The sequence below is a fragment of the Haemorhous mexicanus genome, chromosome 5 (genome assembly GCF_027477595.1).
Source record: "Haemorhous mexicanus isolate bHaeMex1 chromosome 5, bHaeMex1.pri, whole genome shotgun sequence".
NCBI classification, from domain to species: Eukaryota; Metazoa; Chordata; class Aves; order Passeriformes; family Fringillidae; genus Haemorhous; species Haemorhous mexicanus.
This window is the reverse complement of record NC_082345.1, coordinates 41,384,503-41,405,925: the sequence shown is the minus strand read 5'-3', so window position 1 is coordinate 41,405,925 and position 21,423 is coordinate 41,384,503. Positions and strand designations below refer to the sequence as shown.

The following is a 21,423-nucleotide window of genomic DNA, read 5'->3' as shown; positions in this document are numbered from 1 at the left end:
GATATTGGAGAATGGGGAAAGTAATATAACAAGTATGGGGTTTGTTTTCTTCCATGAGAGTTCCCTAGGGAAAATATTATCCTTTGAGTTGTAGACATAGAAATAATTTGATAGTGCTAGGAAAATGTTCTTGCTTAATTCTGCTTGTAAGAGCCTTGCCTCCAACCTCTTTCAGGATCATCTTCATAACTGCTACACATTGAAAGGCCCAGAGACCTAGATGAGCTAGAGGGAGAGATCCTGGTGGAATCCAGGCTTCAGATTATTGTCCTTGTTTGTTTCTCTCTAACTGGAGAGTCCCCAATACTTAGCAATGTGGAAGCTGTTGCAGAAGCTTCTTCTTTGCCACCTCAGCAGAGAGAGCAAATTCTTCCCATCTATTATGTCCTCTGACAGTTGGAAACAAAGATGCCAAAAACCCAAAATCACCCACACCAGGATAAACCTGTTCCTGAACATGGCTGCAGTTGGCTGAGTAACCTCACTGTGTGGCCCTTATTATTGACTGTTAGTTATGTGGGAGGAGAGGGAGGTGGAAGGCATTTGTGAGGTTTGGCAGGAGAGCCTAATATAGTTCTGTGAGCCTTCTGTTACACTAATTGTAATTGAAGGAGTCTACTGGACTGTAGAAACTTTTTCTGTGAGGGAGCTCTGCAGTTCCTGTGCACATCTGAGGGTTTTGCATCCCATATAGTGGGACAGCTGAGTTCTCCAGATGTTTCTACAGGAAGAAGTCTTCCCTTTTGCTGCTGTGGCTTTTCTGCACCAGCCTCACTGAAAGCACTACTGAAGTTTCTTCAATTGCAAAGCTGGCATTTTGCTTTATTTACTGTCAATACAGGAGTTACTGATCAGAGAGAGGCTTTAGTTTTAAAAATTTGTCTCTATGGAAGTGAGACATCTTGAGCACCTTCAGGGAAGCAAGCACTGACTGAGCAAGGAGTTGGAAGTGTCTTTTTTTAACCCTTGTTTGGGCTGGAAGGAGATGCTCAGGTCTGGAGTATTAATGCTATTCTCTGCCTTTTAATTTTGTCCTGGTTCATCATTCAAACAGTTGAATAATACTGCAGCTTGTCCAGGAAAAATGGTAAGCTGCAAAAGAGAGGAGCAGCAGAAAGCAAACACCCAAATAAGCAGAGCAAAATCTGTGAAGCTAGAAAAGGTACATTTGTCCAGTGCAGACTGAGTAAAGGAAGACAGAGGTATGTGTGTAGTTCATTATCACAAAGATGCCTTTTTTACAAACATTATTACATGAAGTTCGGGTGCAGGCACCTGAGTGTCTGTACCCCGAAATTCTGGACTCTAACAAATCACGACACACAAGCTGAGGAACAACTGGTTTAATAATTTTGGGGCCAGGACCTCTGTTTTGCATTGGGATTTAGCTGAGTCCCCTGGAAGGCCTGAGCAGTATCATGCTCCTAGAAATAAAGTAGTCAACTGAGAAAGGAGTTTTGCCCAGTTAACGTTTTTGTAAAGATAACCTCCTGGTCAGCATAGCATATTTGTTAAAGGAATGTAGTCTGCACACTCAACACATCTGACAATGGGTTTAGCACGTCCTAAAGTTCTTAAAGCATGACACTACTTTCTGCAAGTATCTTGACTAACAACAGAGATTACTCCAGACCTAGTGAAGAATTTATGACTTAATGCACATCCATGTTCTATGAGTGTAGGTAAGGCTGCAGCTGCTCAGGAGACTTACACAATAGATGGACAGATGAACTGGAACTACATAAGGAGGAAAACTTACCTGTCACATTGAATTTTTAGCTATTTTATCTCTTGGAAGATACAAAAGCAAGTGATGGCTTCTGTGAAAAGTAAGTAAATGGCTGGGAATGGGGAGATGATAAGCCTGCTCTGTGTCCAGGAAAAGTAACTTGCTGGGAGATGTACAAAAGAGACAACAGAGACCAAAGCGAGAGTGAGGTGGGAATATATTTCCTTTGTTAGCTTTTGGGAGAAAGGAGGGGTTTGTGAAACTTGCAGAAGCTTTGCTGTGGAGTGACAGCTGGGGAATGAAGCACATTTGTCAAGGATGTTGCAAGCCTGAGAGATGCAGTGCTGTCCTTGGGATGAGGGAGAACGGCTGGTGCAGTTAAGCTCTTCTGCTGGACAGATGTTTAATTACTAAGTTTGAGCCTGAAGTGAATCAGAGAAGTGACACAGTGTAACATAATGTGTAATATTATAGAAGACAGATGCAGATCAGCTCATACTCTTAATGCTGAAACATAAAAGTATATGGTGTTCAAGGAACTGATCAAAAATTTGCTAGCTTTATTCTCCATTCTTTCTGTTCCTCGAGAGACAGTGTGAAAAATGCAGCCCAGTGGAAACAGAGCTCTTTGCTACGGATAGAAGATTGCTATTCCTTTCAATTAATTCAATCTGAACCTGTTTATGCATCTCTTGTGAACAATTTGCAGAAAAATTTTAGCACTTTGCTTCCCATCAGACTGATGGAAGTCTTGTAAATCCTGTGCACTTGGTGTAAGTGGGAAGTAAAATTAATTTCTTCTCAAACAAGTCTTCTCAGCTTTACAGAAAGGACCCACTGTAAACAGATAGTTTTAAAAATTATATCTTGCTGAACATTTTTTTCAAAACAACTTTACTCTATTAGCACTGGCAGTCATTGAGTAGATTTTTTTCTTTTATCCGGCATCTTAGTGGTGAAGCTAGGCCCCTGGGTGTCCTGTAAGGGTACGTTCAAAATGGTGTAGATGTGATCAAGGAGTGTAAAAGGGCTCTTTCTGCCATCTAGTGGCAACAAAAAAAACCACTTTATTCACTTAATTAATAATCTCATTAATTGTGTCCGCATTGTCAGCAGAACCAGGTGTAGTAATCCTCAACTGCCCTAAATTTAAGAAGATGGCAGTCACTTTTTACTCCCCTTTTCCACAAAAGAAACAACCTGTATTTTCCTTGCCTTGACACCTTGTGAAAAAATCCAAATCCCTGTTTGTTGTCTGAATGCCTTTTGAGTGCACTGCTCTTAAATTCCTGTGTGTGTTTCCCTATGTAATACACTGGTACTTTAGGGCTTAGAAACCTTTATTTGGTGCTAAAGATACTGGGAAAAAGATATTGTCTGCACAGGGAGATAAAATGTTGCCTGTAGCGGAATGCATCTCTAAAACCCTTCTGAAGATGGGAGGGTTCCCCTGTGGAACAGGCAGCATTTGCCTCTGGAGTGAGCAGTGAGCTCTATGGAGCTGCTGCATTTCACAATGGTTTCTCTTATACTTAAAACTGGTTTCTGAGGCTCGCTGGTGTCCCATTTCTCTGTTAGCCATTTACTTCTTTTGACAGGCAGCTACCCTTGCCACCTTTTACAGTCTGCAAACTGTGCTTCTCTTAAAAAATCTATGGCTCTGCTTGGATGTGTTATAGCTCCACATGGTGGGAGGGGATAGAAAAGGAGACCATTCATGCCAAACAGAATCCTTATTCATGGGTCAAGTTGTAAGGAACTTGGGCGCGCACCTCAAAAAGTTAATTGGAGCCTATATGTAATTAAAACTGCAGTTCTCACTTTCCTGAAAGTGATTTGGCCTGAATTCTTTGCAAGATGAAGCATAGCCCCTACTTTCTCCAAGACCTGTAGTGTAAGGGTACTGAAAATGGTGAATAGTGTAGAATGGCTAACAGAACCCTGCAGAAGATACTGTTAAAAATAATGTCTAAATTGTTTGGTGGGTTCTTTTTTTTTGAGTACATAAGATACTTTGAATAAAAAGAGTCAGAGAAGGCGAATGTTTTATTAGCAGCTCTAAAAAGCTGTATTTTGAGCCTCTCTATGTAAGTATAAATTCTCTTTAAGATTAAAACTATCTGCTTGCTGGGTTCCATCTCAGCAGGAGTCCATGAAAATTTTTCTGGTGTTAATTTCACAGTGGTAACAGTATGATACTTCAGAAAACTAACTTATCTTCTCATGTAGGATTCCTACTGTGCCCTCTTAATTCCTGGTTATCCCCTGCCTGTTCCATTTAGTCAAGTAATTTATAATATTTTAAAATTAGTTTTATGCCTTTTACTCAAAAATAATTTAGAAATAAAATTTAAACCTCTACATTATCATCTTCTTTTTTTTTTTTGGTATAATTACAGCAATAGTTCAGATTTTTAATTGTGTGGCGCTTGGGTACATTACTGAAGAAGGGAAGGAAAATGCAACTTTATTTAGGGGAAAAAGCAGCAACTTGCCACAACCACATTACCATCAAATTAAATTAGTAGTCTGTTAAAACAGGGTTAGTGAGACAGATGGTGGTATACCATTCCTTGCTGGAGCCAGGTTTGTGCTGCATCTAGCTGCACTTGATCCTTGGAACAGGTGGCCTCTTTGCCCACTCAGTTTGTCCTTTCCAGGATTGGAAGAAGTTTGAGGAAAGTCTCTCATGACACTTCTGCAAGGTCAAGTCCTGTGAGATTTTATATAATCCCCTTACAAAGAATAAAAATGTAACCATCTCTTTTGGACTTGAGAAAAAAAGGAAAGAGGGGAAAATTAACACCCACAGTTTTGGAATTAAATCTTGGAATGACCTGACCTGGGTAAAGATGCCAAGGGACCTGGTAATTTTGCTGAGAATCTGGAGTTGGAAGTTGTTCTTTATTTATTTGTTGTGTATGCCAGTATTCAGTGTTGTGTGTGCTGTCTGAGGACAGCTGGCAGGTAAAGAGCTCAGTTCTGAGGAGCAACCAGCTCCCAGTATGTATGTGGCTCTTTCACAACAGTTGCAAAAGAAAAAGCTTCACCTAAACTGCACACTTGGACACAGGCTGGGCTCAACACTTACAGCATGGTGGCAGATCATGTACAGCAGCTCCCAAAAACAGGTTGGTAGAAGCAGATTTCAGCACTTACATTCTTCAGGGTGCTGCCAGCCCTTTGCTACAGCCAGGAAGCTGCCTAGCGTGGTCTAGTTCAAACAATCCCATCCATTTCCAGTCTGTCTTATGTCATGTTATGCAGATTCTTCTCATTCCACATGTTCCAACAAAGGTTTTCCCTTCACAGCCACAATCTGACTCTGAAATTCAGCGACTGTCTTGAAGCTTTCTGCATTTGAGATTATTTTCTTTATTTCAATTGCTACAGAGTACATGTCCAGTGCCAGTTTCTCCAGTTCTGCCACTTCTTTTCTTAAATGTGCTTCCATCTTGGTAATAACATTCAAGCCTGTGAATATTTAGATAATAAATCCATTAACCATTCTTTTGGTGAACAAATCTTTGTATCAGGTTTAAAAAAGGAATTTAATTATTTTTCAATCAACCTATATCTCTATGATCGGCCATACTTATAGGCAAAACAGCTTGGGAATGGTGTGGGTGTGTTTTAGCCTTCCATTGCAAGGCCACACAAGAAAGCAAAATAGCAAGAAAGACTGGAAAATGCTGCCTGAGATATGAAGCTCAGTCTTGTCCTGGGGCAGGCAACTGCATCCTTTAACTTCTTCCATGATTTATCTTAAAACCTCATAGGGTCTGTCTGGAGTGTTTGCTCTTGCACTTCTTACAGGACGAGTGTCCTGCTCCTCCCATGCTCCAGGGGTTACAGAAGCAAATTGCTGCCTGAGTTGTTTCTTGGCTAGATTATATTAATCTCATTTTTGTGCTGATACTGCTTGCCCTCTTGTTATTTCCCTTCCCATATTACTTAACCCCCTAAGGCATTTGCAACAGCTAGTTAATACTTTCTCTACCTTTATTTTGCCAAATTTGTTTAAGGAGGCTCTGGCCTTCTTTATGGCACATGGTGTCCATGTTACACCAATTTGCCCTGTTCTTGTGTATTTGCCTTTCAGTTATTTTTTTTCTATAACAGGAGACAATACACTAGATATTCAGAAATTTTCTACTATGAGGGCGGTGAGGTACTGGAATGGGTTGCCCAGAAAAGTTCTGGATGCCCCAGCTCTGGAAGTGTTCAAGGCCAAGGTGCATGGGACTCTGAGCAGTCTGGTCTGGTGGAAGGTGTCCCTGCCCACTGCAGGGGAGAAGGTGAGAACTAGATGGTCTTTAAGGCTCCTCCCAACCCAACCCATTTTATTATAGACTCTTTTAACAGAAATGAGCACACTTTTCCAGATGGGATCTTAACAGGGTTTGTATGATAGCTTCTGATGAATTTTTTGCTGCTCTTAAATCTGTTCTCTTTCTGACAGATTAACAAAGTTTGTTTACACCTCTGTCTTTAAAAACCAAAGCAGAAATGTTTGACCCCACCCATCCCAAAGGGAGATCTGTAGAGTAGTTACAAGCACATAGGGGAAAAGGTCTCTTTAGATCAGGAACTGTACCATTCCCCTTCTTGTTCATCTTTTTATTGGAATAAAGAGTCTTCCACAGAAGCCAGTTATTAATTAGAAGTTAGATTAACCTCAGAAAATTTTTCTTTGAAGACAGAGCTTGACCACTTGTAAAAGACTGGCTCAGCTGCCAGTCTTGCCAACTTGCTTTAATAAAAACAGCTGTAACATTTCAGAGCTGAGCAGTGCTGTTCACACAATCTAGTTCCTTAAATTTCCAGGAAAAGGGTTGGAAATTTTTACCTTCTGGGAGTGGGTTAAGCATGATGTTCACAGTCTTCTTGTCTGCCAGGAGTCCCAGCACGTCACAGGCATTGGATGGCCATGGGATGGGGGGGGGGAATGCTCTGGAAAATGCTCTGGCTGGGTCTGGCTGCAGCTCTCCAGAGGAGTCCACCGAGTTCTCCAGTCCATCACAGGGACAGAACAGAGCTGGGCTGACCAGGGGGTGCAGCTGAAGCACGGAGCAACTCCACAAACAACCCCCTCAGACTCATCTCCTCAGAGAGCTGGGGTCATCCTGGAGGAGGCCTCAGAGCAGACTTCCACTAAGGGAGCCTGTGAGAAAGCTGGAGAGGGACTTTTTGCAAAGACATGCAGTGACAGGCCGAGGGGGAATGGCTTTAAAACTGAAAGAGGACAGATTTTAAATTGATATTGGGAAGAACTTCTTCCCTGTGAGGGTGCTGAGGCACTGGAACAGGTTGCCAGGGCAGCCGTGAATGCCCCATCACTGGCAGTGTTCCAAGGCCAGGCTGGATGACGCTTTGAGCACGCTGGTATAGCGGAAGGTGTCCCTGTGCTGGGCGGGGGTCCCGTCCATGGCCGCGTGCCTTTCCCGCGGCGCAGGCCGGGCCCGCTCCTCGGCGGTCCGTTCCGCCCCGGCCGGCGGCGGCAGCGGCGCGGCCCCGCCCCGGAAGCCGCGGGGGATGGCGGTCGCGAGGCGGCAGCGGCGGCGGGAGCGGCGGTGGGGCCGGGCGGGGCGGGCGCGGGCGGCGGCGGCGACGGGCGGCGCCCCCGGGCAATATGTTCAAGAGAATGGCAGAGTTCGGGCCTGACTCCGGCGGCAGGGTGAAGGTACGGCCTCGGCGGCCGCCGGCGAGCCGCGGGCCGCGGGGGGCGGCGCGGTACCGCAGCGCCTCTCTGAACGCGCCCGGTCCGCTTGTGTTCCTTGTCTTTAAGGGCGTTACCATCGTGAAGCCGATCGTGTACGGGAACGTCGCGCGGTATTTTGGGAAGAAGAGAGAGGAGGATGGTCACACTCACCAGTGGACGGTGTATGTGAAGCCGTACCGGAACGAGGTACAGCCGAGCCGCTTCCCCGAAAGGCTGGTCAGGCTTTGGAACAGGCGGTCTGGGAAACCGGGGAACTGCCATCCAGGGAAATGTGCAGAACGCCTGTGGATGTGGCACTTGGGGTCATGGCTTAGTGGTGGCCTTGGGTTAAGAGTTGTACTCCGTGATGTTAGAGGTCCCTTCCTGCCCAGCAGCACCGGGACGTGGGGGTTTGAAAAGCCGGGATTAGAGGAAAGGGCAGGAGGGTCTTTGGCTGTAAACACAGCCAAACACATAGGCTGGTGGGTTTCCAAAAAGGAAAACCACGGGAAAGGCATGCTTCCGTTTATGTTTTTTGGAGTCATCTTTCCAGTTTAGGGGAAGACTGGTCAACATTCATGGGGATGAAACACTAACAGACCTGTGTGCGAGAACTAATTTTTAGATTGACCGCTCTGCTTTCCTTTCCTTCTGTGCTTAAAGTCAGAAGTAATACTATTTAAAATCAGAAGGAATCTAGGCACATGGGATAGATGACAGAATAGTAGCTTGGTGTGCTGAAATAAAAATAATCAGAAATAACAATGTTTCTGTTTTAGGACATGTCTGCATATGTGAAAAAAATTCAATTCAAGTTGCACGAAAGCTACGGTAATCCTTTAAGAGGTGGGTTTTGCATTTCGGCAGTTGTTCCTAGAACTGGGCCTGTGTTCTGGCTTTATCAAGGGATTAACACTTCTGTGTTGCCTCTTGCAGTTGTTACCAAACCACCATATGAAATCACCGAAACAGGCTGGGGTGAATTTGAAATAATCATTAAGATATTTTTCATTGATCCAAATGAAAGACCTGTAAGTACATTGAACTTTTAGCAAAGCTTAAATAATTGATTATGGTGGCCTAAAGCTCTAGGAAATTGCTGGCCAAAATAAGTCTCATTGGCCGTGGAAGTAATAAAAATCTCTTCTTGTAGAAAATTATTTTAAGGATTGGTCACATTTTCCCCTTTCTGTGTTACACTCCTGGTATTTATGACTGCTTTTCCTGTGCTTGGCTTCTCTGACATTTATTAATGTGTGACCATATATTACACCTTACCTGGGCTGAGCACACGCTGAGGATTTCTCTTCCACGTAGCTTCCAAGTTCCAGGATATTTGAGTATTTTAATTTTCATTTTTTCTGTCAGATCAAAATCAGTCAAAAAGCAGCAGGGGTACTATGCTGTCATAAGTCTCTGCCTAAGAAGACCAGGTTAAAACAACTCTGTAGTTGCATAAAGTACTGAAATTAATTTCTTTCTTCCATTCCTGTGTTTTAGACATATCTTGTAGGTTTGTTTATGCAGGTTTAGTAGGAAACTTGATTACTCTATTTTAGGGAAAAGGATGTTTAGTTCTGGAAGGATTGAGTTCCTTCTGTCACATGAACAATCCTTTCTTTTAATCCATTTTTTGCTGGATGAGAGTGAAACTGAATTTCATGTTTTTTCTTGGTAACGATGGGTTTCCTGTCCTGTTGGGCTTGGTAGCATCCTGACTTGTATTAATTCCATTCACAGCTTGACCAAGCTGTCCTAAGGTTGGTTGGGTGTTTTTTCTTTGCTGCTGTTCTTGGAAGGCTGTTTGTGAGCCTGCCATGTTCTTCCTTTCCAGGAAGTACCAAGGGGAGTCAGGTACTGCTCTGTTCCATCACCACTCCTGGGCCTGTTTGTGGAAGGGGAGAAGTGTGGGCTGTGTGTGCTCTTCCCAGGCCACGGGTCAGTGGCTCCTCAGGGCTGCACAAAGGGCTTCCAGTCCTCTCCCCACCCTGCCATTTGCAGGTGCAGGGATGGAAGAGTAACCCCAGAAAGAGAGATTTCAGAGAAAAGCGATTCACAGCCTCCCTGGTGCTTCATTTTCTCAGGAATAGAGGTTAAGGTCACAGAAAGCACATTCTAACTGATTAATTGAGAAAGTCAGTTTGAATTAAATCACCCATTTGGAAATGTTTCAGAAAAGGTGGTGTTAGTATTTTTTATATACCAGTCCTAAACCACTTTCCCAGGCATTTTTAAAGTCTCAAGAGGCCTTTAGATAGTTGGCATGTTTTAACAGTTAATGTTAAATTCCAGGTAATTCTACTGAAGCTATATGACATTTATATTTGCATTCCTAAAACATTTTTAAATCGCATACAGTTATTTTGTAGGAACAAATACTAGTTGTTGATATGTAGAACAAGATTTCTATTTCACTACAATTTTTAAGCTAATAAACTTTTGTGTTTTGGATAGGTAACTTTATATCACTTGCTGAAGCTTTTTCAGTCGGATACCAATGCCATCCTGGGGAAGAAAACTGTAGTTTCTGAATTCTATGATGAAATGGTATGAACATTTTTAATGTAATCCTCAGTTTATTTTGAAGAGTATTAGTGATACCATGTATTTTTCTCCTTCATTAGATATTTCAAGACCCTACTGCAATGATGCAGCAGCTGTTAACAACGTCTCGTCAGCTAACACTAGGTGCTTATAAACATGAAACAGAGTGTAAGTTGAAAATTAAAATATTTTAAACTTTAGAAATAACAATAATTGGATTTGCTTTTAATGTGTTTTTTGGGGGGGGCGGGCTGTAACAGTACAGTGGATTTGGATGCTGCAAAAAGGTGGTAATTTTGCATTAAATTTAACCTCAGCTTTTGCAAGGGTATTAATACTTACCTGAAAACTTCTAAGATTTTCTTATCCCCATGGCTGCTAAAAAGAAGGAATTAGGAATTACTTGGTATGAGGAGTGATGGCATGAACTACACCTAGTCTGACATCTTTGAAATTAATTAAAACAGAGGGTAAATGAAGGCCACCCTATGGTGCAGTTCTGTTCAGCACTGCAAGCAAAGGTCACACTTGAAGGCCTGAAGTACAGAACAGTTAATGGTATTTAAGTCAAAGCAGCAACCCTTTGTGGATAAAGAGTAGTGTCTGAAAGCTCTTTTTTTCCCCTTCTACTTCTTTAACTATGTAGGTAGGTAACTTCATAACATACAATTACAGTATAATGGTTTTTGTGTCCTTTTTATCCAGTTTGTGTCCAAATATAAGCAAAAATATTAAGGGAACTAAGGAAACTAAGTTAAAGATCAGTTGTTTCATAAGTTGTAATGCATTTAGTGATTATTTCTGTTCTGATCTTCTATGTTTCATCTGTTTTTTGCTTTCTGAGAGTAGAAATGTAGTATTTATTGAGCCAAAATCCTGCCCTATTAATTACAAACTTTAATCCATTGTAGTCCACCCCACCTGGCCTTATGTTCACCTGACAACAAATGTCATGTAGTTTTTGGCCAGCAGAACTAAGAGTGGCAAGTGAGTTTGAAGCTCTTCAAAGTTAGGGTTCCTATTTTCCTTATGTCTGCTTGACTGTGTGGATGTGTGAGCTGCTTGTATTTCCTGCCTTAGTTCAGCCAGTCTTGAGGTGGATTTTTGTTATTGTTGCATGTTATGGTTTTTGTTTAGAAAATGTTTAATAATATGATGGATAAAAACTTCCAAATTGAAACTTTTTTCATTTAAAAATTTTGGATATTTCTCCAGACAGTAGATAGAAATTTTCAGTGTGGTTTCTTTGTATAAATACTTCCTTAAAATGTGCTAATGAAGCAGATAATATTTGCCTCTTCCCGGAGCTATGTAATGTGTGGGATATGAGTGATCTCTGCAGCCTTCATAGACTTGTTGGCTTTACCATCTCTGTCCTAAAACTTGAGCATGTAAAAATAGTGAAAAATAGGATACTTGATGTCAGATATTCGTTAAAGCAGGGCAGCATAACCGAAACTTTCAGATCCGTAGAATTAAACTCCAGTGAGACATAGAAGATGATTACAGTACATGGAGAAGGAGCTACAGAATGGTGGGGGCTTGAAAGGACTTTTGGATTCATCATGTCCACCCCTGCCCTAGCAGGGCCACCTACAGCTGGTTCCCCAGGACTGTATCCAGATGGCTTCTAAATGTGTTCCAATGATGGGGATTCCACAACCTTTCTGGGCAGCCTGTGCCACTGCTTGGTCACTTTCACAGGAAAAGTTTCCTGATGTTCACAGGGAGCCTCCCGTGTTTCAGTTTGTGCCTGTGGCCTCGTGTGCTGTCACTGGGCACCGTGTATTCATAGTTCTCTGTAATTTCCCATGTATTTGCTGTCACCAAGTCAGATTTTATTTTCTTCACCTAATCTTTTAAAAAATGTAGAAAGTTATTTTATTAATTGTGTAGATATCTGCAAATCTGATGGGCCAAGGGCTGAATGAGGCTGCAAAACAAGCAATCTTAAGTGGATACCATTTTGATTACAACCACTGAATCTCTAAGGCTAACAGTAACAGATTTTTTTTCAGGACAAATGCTATCTAAATTACTGTTTCAGTTAAAAAAAAAAAAGGGCAAATTCCATGGCACTTAAAATATGGGTTTTTTTCTTTATCACTGTCACAGTTGCAGATCTTGAAGTGAAAACCAGGGAGAAGCTGGAAGCTGCCAAAAAGAAGACTAGTTTTGAAATTGCTGAGCTTAAAGAAAGACTAAAAGCAAGTCGTGAAACCATCAACTGTTTAAAGAATGAAATCAGAAAGCTTGAAGAAGATGATCAGTCTAAGGATATGTGACAAGTGCTGACTTGAGTGTGTACTGAAAATGGAAAGACTTCAGTCATGGAATTGTATGAGTTCTCTTCAGTTGTAACTGAGACTATGAGAATTTCACTGGCAAATGATTGAAGTTTATGGCAATCAACTCCATAAATGGAAGAAAAAAGAAAGAATGTATCCTTGTTTTATAGTTAAAATCTGTGGGTACTTAACAGTTTTTTTCCAGTGGAAGTGGTCTTGAAGACCAGACTACTTTTTCTTTGAAAACTGCATTTGAGTCGTGTATGAAAACTTTGTATTAAGTCTTGTATTAGTTCAATGTGATTTTACAAAATGCTGGTGTTTACTTTTTTTACTTTTTTTTTTCTACTGATTGTTTAGACATGCATCTTTAAAGCAAAAAATAAAATATGCAGTTTTTTATTTTAATGTTTTTTGTCTCTGTCCAGCTGTGGGCTTCAACACCTGTAAGTATGCTACTGTAAGTAGCATACTATGATTTCAGGCAGAGGTTGAAATACAAAGGTACGCAATTTATTTAAGTCTGGTTACAGTGGTTTTTTGCATGTCTCTCTGTTATCAGCACAATGAAAACACTTTCTGAAAACAGGATTTTAAATAACTTGTGCATCTATAGGTAAGAATTTCTAGCCCCAAAGCTGCTTTAACACATAAAAATGCATCAATGCTACAGACTATGCTCAGAAGCAGCAAATTATTCCAGTACTGTTGTGTAGGATTTTGTTTTGTATTTGTACTGTACTACAGTCACTTCATCAAGTATTGTCTCTACCACTTCTTCCTCCTCTCACTCTTCCCCTGCTCCAGCCTGGTGTCCCTCCCACAAGAGACAGTCTTCTATGAATTCCTCCAGTGGGAGACCTTCTCAGAGGCTGCATTTGTTCACAAAGCATGAAGTCCCTCATGGGGTCACAAGTCCTGGCAGCAAACCTGCACCTGTGTGGGCTCCTTTCCAAGGGGCCACGGGAGCCAGTCCAATGCAGGCTTCCCACAGGATCACAGTTTCCTTTGGGCATCCCTTTGCTCTGGTGTGAGGTCTTCTGCAGGCTGCAAGTGGATCTCTGCTCCAGCACCTGGAGCATCTCCTTCCTCACTGTCCATGGTGCCTGCAGAGCTGTTCCTCGTATTCTCACTCCTCTCTCCACTCCTGTTCCCCCTGCCCAAGCAGGTTTTTATTGCCCCTTTTTAAATCAGTAACCTGTTGGGCTCAGCCTTGGCCAGTGGCAGGTCCATCCTGGAGCCATCTGGCATTGGCTCTGGTGGACACAGGAGAAGCTTCTGGCAGCTTCTCACAGAAGCCACCCCTATAGCCCCCTCACTACCCAAGCCTTGCCACATAATTCTTAAGTCACTTCCAAGTGTTTCCCCAAAAAATCTACATAATTTCATCAATCCTTTAAGAACAAAGCACTCACTTCTTCATATTTGAAACAACTGATGATTGATGGGCTTTTACATGGCTTGGTAAAGTGAAAGTTTTATCAATCAGTATGTAGACTTAGGGTTTTCATTAAGAACAGCTACTTGGCATACTTGGTTTATGGTATTATGAATATACATAGGTTGAGGAGCAGCTTGTACTGTGGTATACAGATAGATCTTCCTAGCAGTGCAGAATATCCAAATTTGTCAATTTTTGGCTACCTAACTGCTTTGGTTTCTTTATTCAGCAGCCAATCTCCTTTTAAGCAGCAGCTGAAGAAGAGTGCCAGTTTCAGAGCTGTGCACCAAGAATAAGACTTGCATGAGCCACAGTATGTTGTGCATGCTGAAATAAAAATGGCAATGGAAAGCACAATTTTTGATGTACACAACATTATTTTCACATTTGTCAGTTAAAATATTAGTCATGATGACCAACTCAAATGGAATATTAAAGAGGTTCTGCAGGAGCTGTGAACAGGTCTGCTGAAACAGACTTGAACTGACCAAAAAATAATGGAGATGTACCTTTTGAATCCAGCTCTTTGTGGGAGCCTGAATTTTTTTTGTTGTTGTTGTTTTGTTTACATCCAATAAATAGCCTATTTTCCTTGGATACAGGAGCAATGGCTCCACTGCTAGTAGCCATCAGCATGCTAGACCACTGATGTAATTTCTGTTTGGTGTTAGTGGTCTTTTTTTCTTCAGTTTTTCTTTCAACTTTTTCTATTTTTTTTTCTCCTTTGTGCTCTCTGCAGAGATCCTAGAAGAGTCATTAGACTCCTCTCTCAAAAATAAGAAAATAGCTGTGTTAGCAAATCACAACTATCTGCTGAGTAGTTACTGTCAATAGACAACAGGAAGAGCCCCTTCTGCTTTACAAAGTTCCATGTTATGACCTGTGCTTTCATTAGAAAACACTTTTTTCAGGTGCTGAGAAAGCAACTGAGCCCTGTATTAGACAGTAAGAAAATTCTGGGAGAAGTTAACAACAATTAATCATAGACTCAGTCATAAAGTATCCTGGGTAGGATGGGACCCACAGGGATTGAATCCAGCTCCTGGCCGTGCACAGGCCATCCTCAAGAACCACATGGATCTCAGCTTATTGAGAGGTTATGTTTGTTCCCATGTGCTCTGTAGTTAAAAGCTATTGATACAAACAGCCGGGAGTGTGTGTGTACACAGTAAATTTACAGTGTTGATCTTCTAGTGCGTATCATTTTCAAAGTCATCAGAACTGAGATGGAGTGGGGCACCTCAGGACACAGTTGCATTTGACCTCCATTGCCTTGAAGACAAAGACAAACCCAAATGCTACACTTGGCTTCATTTTTGGCAGCCCGACAGAGATGTGATTCCAGAAAAATAGTTCCAGTTTGTGCTTGCCAGGGTGCAAACTTAAATGCTGTTTATATTGCTGAGACTGACCTTAGACTGTGGCTTCATCCTGAGTTATCATTGGGAAACACAGTTGTATTTAAATCTTGCTTTGCAGAGGAGGAGAAAAAAATCTCACTGTGCTATAGGTACTGTTTGATACCACTGAATTGCACAGTGGCTTGTTCAGTTGCCTGCACTAAAGCTTTAGCCACCACTTGAAGTAATCTTTTGTAAAGATTAACATAGTTTATCTCAGTTTACATGCTTGCTGTTTTGAGTTTTACCATGAGCATCAATATCAAGTAAGCAAAACTTGATATTAGTGTCATTGCCACTTCCACTATAAAGACTTAGGCATTTAAAATGTTTTAGATAAGACAAATCAATACTCATCACAGTAAGTTCAGACAAGGACTCTACTCAGTACCCAGTACCTTATATCACTAGTCCTTTTCTTACCTAGCTCCATCTCGTATACCTCAGTTCTTTCCTTTGGGTTTGGTACACTGTAGTTTACAGTCAGACTGTGAAGTACTATAAGGCTGTTGCCCAGAAGGTTTCTCACCAGAAGTGCCATTATCTGACAGGAGATGTGTAGATCCAGTTAAAGAATTTTTGTAGTCAGTAGAGATGGAGCTGGAAGCAACATTAAAACACTGTCTTCATTTTCTTTCTAGACAGATGCTGGTAATAACACCAACCTTTTGCTGCTTATGCATTTCATCCATATAAAATACATCAATGTGTGTTTGTGTCTTAATGAGAATACAGATTTAGGAGCACTTCAGGTTGTTTTCAGACATGATGTTTTCCAAACACCAGGTGGCAGGTATGCCCAAAATATTCTCCAGTCTACAGCAGCTTAATTACTGGGATTTTGGTAGATCTGTTAGATGCCTTTGGTTAATCTCATTTGCTTTGAGACTGTCATCTGATGAGAACACCTGTATTTGTTTCTGTAGAGGTGACCAAATGATCTCTTGCATGTTAAAGAACTTTGCAGCAGCCTTGTCAACAAATCAAGTGTGCTGTGCCAGGAAGCACAAAATAAAGTGTGAGTATTTAGAATTTTTCTCCATTTAGGAAGGGAAGGAGCTTTCAAAATACCAATCTCTGGGGTTGCTTTTAGTTGTTTTCTTTTTTTTTCCTTTTTTAGGCCAAGATTGTGTGACAATATGAGTGCATGAAACATAACTCAGGCACTCTACTGGACTGCATACTTTGCTTGCACTCAATTGCAGGTCCAAAATGTCAGGATTTTATACCAGTAAAAGTAATTACTTTTGTTGTTTTATCAACTTAATGTTGATAAAGTTAATAAACTTCTTTGACTATTTACTGCTTAATGAATACTACAAATGAACCTTTGGCTTCCAAGTGTGTTGGAACTTCTAATTTCCCTGCACACTGCAGGGAAAAGCAGTTTCACCTAAGAAGGGGGAAAAATAGAGAATTAGGATGGCAGAAAAGAATAGCAGTAATGAGAAATTAATGTTATCTATATATTTAGTTGGAATTTATGTAACATTCACTCAGGATACATTTATACTATTTCCATTTAAAAATGTTTTAAGCTAGGACATGAAGTCATGTAAGTTCCTAGTGAAACAGTCTTGCCTACGCAAATAGCTAATACATAGCCAAAATTAAAAATTACATCTTGATTTTCTTAGGAAAAATCTGTTGAATGTCAGTGATTAGGCCATAAAAATAACTTTATTAACATTGCAACATACAGTATTTGTCTTACTCTGACCTTAATAATGACTCTATTTTTTAGGTATCCATTTGTTATATTAGGTGTTCATTCCCCCACACTTGTGGGGAATTCTGTACTTTAGGACAGAAAACCAATTTTATCTGATCTACTACTGGCTTCTGCTTTGCAAATACTTTGACCTGACGGGACCAATGCCTTATTTTCTTCTTAATATCTTAATTCTGCAATGTCAGGCAAATCTCACTTTTTTTCAGTCTACAAACCAGCTTTTTTCAAATTGAACATTTTATTTAACCTCTGATCTAGAATGTTAAAAAAGCATCTCTATGTTTTTAAAATAAGAATTAATCCAGGTTATTTTTGTTTTAATTACTGTTCTGAGTAGAGTGATAACTGTTTTCCACCTAAAGCTCTATTCAGGTCCCAATCCACCTGAACTCTGAGCAGGTAAAAAGGAGAATGTTGAGAAGCTATGTTTGAGGAGCTTGCAGTTAACTTTTGATGTTATTTCCTGGTTTCTCTATGGAAGATTATGTAGTAGGTAGAGCATTTACTTGGTAAGCTAAATATTCCTGGGGAAAAGTGCACCATGCAGTTTTAGCTCTTCCCCATGAGTTCATGAGAGTACTCTCCTGTGCTGCTGCCCTCGGTGAGCTGTGGACAGTCAGCTCTGCAGGACTTCTCTAAGACTGGGCAGGGAACAGGCAAGAGAAAGCATAACCTCATGTAGTGATTAGGGCATTAGAGAAAACAAATGGAGTGCTTTTTTTCAAGCTGAAAAAAAAATCATCTCAGGAAAGAGTTGCTTCCTTAGTAAATACATAAGTCGAAATTAGATGGAATTATTTTCCCATTACCTTTGGAAGTTATACAACTTTTTAGTGATTGTAGAATAAATATGTGTGTATATATATATATATATATATATATATATATATATATATATATATACACACACACATATATTGGACAACTGGAACTGGTATTTTTTTCCTTCTTGCTACAGATTAAGTATGTTTGCATGGTGAAGAAAGACACAGGACTAAACTAGACAGACTGAACTCCAGCACCCACTGCATAGTGTTTAAAATGATCCAAGCATCTGCTGCTTTGCAAAGCTTTGTGGCTGCTATGAATCTTCTTTGTATAGTCCTTAGCAGCAGCAGCAGCAGCCAGGAGGCGCAGTGTTGGATGGAGAGGGGCATTGCCTGGGATCAGGACAGAAAATCGTGGGCCATGTCAGAAGGCACAGCTGATTTGGTGTGCTCTCAGCTGCCAGGCCCGCAAGCCACCAGCCACAAGGCTGCTCCTCTTGGGTGGTGCTTCGTACTCCTGGAGCATCTCATCACTGCTCAGTCGGCTCGTCCTGCATCCTGAGAGATCCACTGGACATTATTTAGTAGTCAGGAGTCTACAATTTCATATAGCAAACACAGTCTAGCTGAATTTAAACTAAACTGTGTTGGGAGTTTTGCTTGGTTTTTATTAGTAAATAAGAAGAGTCCTAGTCTTTGTGCATTTTGCTGAGAATAAAGAAGATACTTTTCTAAGGCCGTGAATTCTTTCTAGTATTCTTTTTCCCCTCAGGGATAAAAAGCAGAAACAAAATCATTACTTTTTGGAACAGGCTGACACAGTATGTGTATTTTAAAATGGAAAACCAGTAAAACTCTTCATGGATTCGCTGTCTGAAAAGACTTTGTTCATAGTTTAATCTGACTCCATATGGTACTAAATGCTTGCAATTGCTCTGCCTCTGTGTTTGGAGATGGAAATGCTCAGTTCTTCACTAAATAAACCTGACCTTCAATCCCTGTGAAGTGAGTGAATTTCAATCAGACCTCTTGTGAATGAAGGTAATAAATCAGAAAATGAAAAAGCCACATTTTAATAGTAGAAAGGACACTTTAGTAATGTTTTCTATTTCATGATAGCAAAGACTTTACAGGTATTAAGCTAAGGCTTCTGGAAATCTGAAAATACCCTATGCACAAATTTAAACAGAACACTTGTCAGTTTGTTACCTAGCCATTGCTACTGCATGCCCTCTTGTTGACTTTGCAGTAAAAATATTTTTTGCACTGTATTTTACACATTTGCCAAAAGATTTGCCCTCTGTAAGTTCCATCATTCCCCTCAGTTCTATGCTACAGCTACTTCACCACTGAATAAACACTAGAGAAACAATCTGTAAGACAAAAAGCAGTCTAATTTGGTTTAGCTGCTGCTGTTGCTTCCTGAGCTTTATCTGACACTGATGCTGTGGAGTGCTGGCTTCAGTCTTACTTAAATCTAGGGACAGTTTGTGTGACAGCTCTGAATATATTGTGATCATTGAATAGATGTGCACTCCAGCCTGTTGAACTTGGTTAGCAGCCAAGTTTTGTATACCTGCATCCTTCTCTGTGGCCTTGTGTAAAAATACCCCTAAGAAACCAAAACTGTGGGGCTGAACCTCTATACTAGTATCCCTGATACAAAAAATAAAACTTGCTGATCTACTGTATTTTAACAATAATGTTTTGTAAATGCCATGTAATGCTAAATCATTGATGTTTCACATCAGATTCTTGCTATCATTACAGCTTTGGTTGGAATTTCTGTCTAAAAAACCCCCCCACCACATAAATCAACTCAGTTATTTGGGTTCATTCTGATCTCTTCACTGCTCCACAGTCATACCTGGTTTTTTGAGGACTGACTGTGGTTTACTCTACAGGGGTTAGAATTGCATCCAAACTAACTTCAGTGAAGACACTTTGTAATTGTGAAGCAGAACTGGATTTGAAATAACATTCTCATGATCAAAGATTCCAAGAAGCTTTTGTAGTAATTGGAGAATAACAACTATATAAAATGTGTTTGCTTCTCATATTTAAATGAAGCATAAAGATAAAATGCAGGAGAGGCATATTAAATGAACACACAGATACTTTATCTGATAAGACCAAAGCAATTGAGTGGGATTTTAATTTAGGCATTTGACTGACTTTGTGAAAAAAGAAATGTTTTTGAAGTAATGCTGGCCTTGTTCCACAATATCTGAAAGGTTCACTCAGTTGTGGATTGCTCCACTGGGCTATTCCCTTCGCTGATGATAGATTATTATTTATGTTGTATCCTGAGAACACTGCACATGTAAAATGCACAGGCAGAGTTCCAGGCCTGAAGGCCTGCAATCTGAATGGGCAATATAGGATGGGTGGGATCACAAATTGCAGTTCTTTACTCGAAATGTAAGCAATGTCTTTCAGCTCTAAAATTATACCCTTCATCCACTTTGATCTGAAGAAGCATTCAGTGCAGTACAGTTCTCATCCTGTAGCAGCACAACCCACTCTGACTATAGTGGGTAAGAGAAGCAACTGCTGGCTAGGAATTCACCATCTTTAACAAAACACCATCTTATTTTAAAAGAAGTAGTATTCCAAGAAGTCGCTTGCATGAAAAATGTTGCTATGGCTTTAAAAAAGGAGAGATTGAAAAAGAGCAAAATATTCTGAAAATCTGCCATTTGTAGCAAAAAGGCTGTTTGAGGGTTGAAGTGGGTACACGTTTGGTACAGAATTAAGTAGCCTTGGGAAAAAAAAAAAACAACTTAAGAACAAAAACTCTAAGCATCTTGCATCATACTTTGACAAAGTAATCCTGTACCCACCAATTTAGAAAGCAGAACAAAAAGCCCAAATACTTCAGGCTGCTTCACAGTGGTCTGCACTGACGAGTGGGTCTCATTTAAAACCAGGTTATGAAGTCTACCCTGAGCTCTGCCACAAACAGCAACTAATTGAACATCTCAGGAAAGGCCAAGAGTGTGACAGAGAGAGAAGGAAAAGCCCATCAAAAGAGCATCTATGGTCCACAGTTACCAGTTTGGCTCTCCTGACCAAATGAAGTTCTCTGTCACGAGGGGCAGAAGTTTTCTTAGCACTGCAATGAACTTTCCCAAGAGGCAGGCTCATAAACTTCACCTTTTCTCACTTCATCTTGAAGGCCTGTTTCTTTGGGGTTCTTTGATGTAAACACAAGATTTTTTTTAAAATTGCTTTATTAAAGCAAAAACTGTTCCATCAACTTTCCCTCCTCCTGCAAGCAGTGAAGCAGTGGGGAATAACAAACACAACTGGGCAAAGCTCTATTAATAGAGTTAGTTAGTCCCACCTGAACCAAACTGCTTCAGGAAAAATCTTAGGAGCAAGCCTTCCTTGGTCTCCATCCTTCAGACTCTTCCCCATACTTGTTTCTGCATGAGGGAATAATGTTGGTCTATATTTTGATTTTGTCCCTAAATTGCCTTAAAATGTAATCTATTATATGCTACTGAAGGGAAATCTAATTATTTCTGCTTGAAATAATTATTGCTTAAAATATCATTACGTTAACAACTCTGCTTTTATTTCCCTTGTTTCAAGCAATTATGTAGTTTGCTTCCACTGACTTATGTGTGAACTTAGGCAGTCCTAAAAGAGAGAAAGAATATGCTGGCTGCAAAATGAGGCAGTGTAAAAACAGCTTTACATTTCATTACCAATAATTCTGCTTTGCCACAAGTCACCTTTTCTTCTTCTATGCCTCTTCTGAGGGAACATGCCCAAAATTATTTCCAGACTTTTACACTGGCTGTCTCAACTCTAAT

The 21,423-nt window shown here is 40.6% G+C and overlaps 1 protein-coding gene and 1 long non-coding RNA gene across 3 annotated transcripts; one reads left to right on the top strand and one right to left on the bottom strand.

Moving 5' to 3' along the window:
* Positions 1–3,757: 3,757 nt before the first annotated feature.
* On the bottom strand, positions 3,758–7,237 carry LOC132327606 (uncharacterized). Its single transcript, XR_009486559.1, has 2 exons — positions 6,579–7,237; positions 3,758–5,203 (listed from the first exon to the last, which is right to left on the bottom strand). It is a non-coding gene; the product is annotated as an uncharacterized LOC132327606 (long non-coding RNA).
* Positions 7,238–7,314: 77 nt separating this feature from the next.
* On the top strand, positions 7,315–12,670 carry YEATS4 (YEATS domain containing 4). Of its 2 annotated transcripts, XM_059846935.1 has the most exons (7): positions 7,315–7,412; positions 7,518–7,637; positions 8,210–8,276; positions 8,367–8,461; positions 9,885–9,977; positions 10,055–10,142; positions 12,090–12,670. In XM_059846935.1, the coding sequence occupies exons 1-7, from the start codon at positions 7,362–7,364 to the stop codon at positions 12,257–12,259; spliced, it is 684 nt and encodes a 227-aa protein (XP_059702918.1). In that variant the 5' UTR covers positions 7,315–7,361; the 3' UTR covers positions 12,260–12,670. The 2 variants fall into 2 exon arrangements, with proteins under 2 accessions (XP_059702918.1, XP_059702919.1); XM_059846936.1 differs by lacking the exon at positions 9,885–9,977 and having other exon boundaries at positions 7,329–7,412.
* The last annotated feature ends 8,753 nt before the right edge of the window (positions 12,671–21,423 follow it).

Coding starts and splice junctions, on each gene's coding strand:
- YEATS4 (XM_059846935.1), top strand. CDS start 7,362: ATGTTCAAGAGAATGGCAGAGTTCGGGCCTGACTCCGGCGGCAGGGTG. Junction 8,462..9,884: donor TTGATCCAAATGAAAGACCT/GTAAGTACATTG, acceptor TGTTTTGGATAG/GTAACTTTATATCACTTGCT. Junction 9,978..10,054: donor CTGAATTCTATGATGAAATG/GTATGAACATTT, acceptor CTCCTTCATTAG/ATATTTCAAGACCCTACTGC.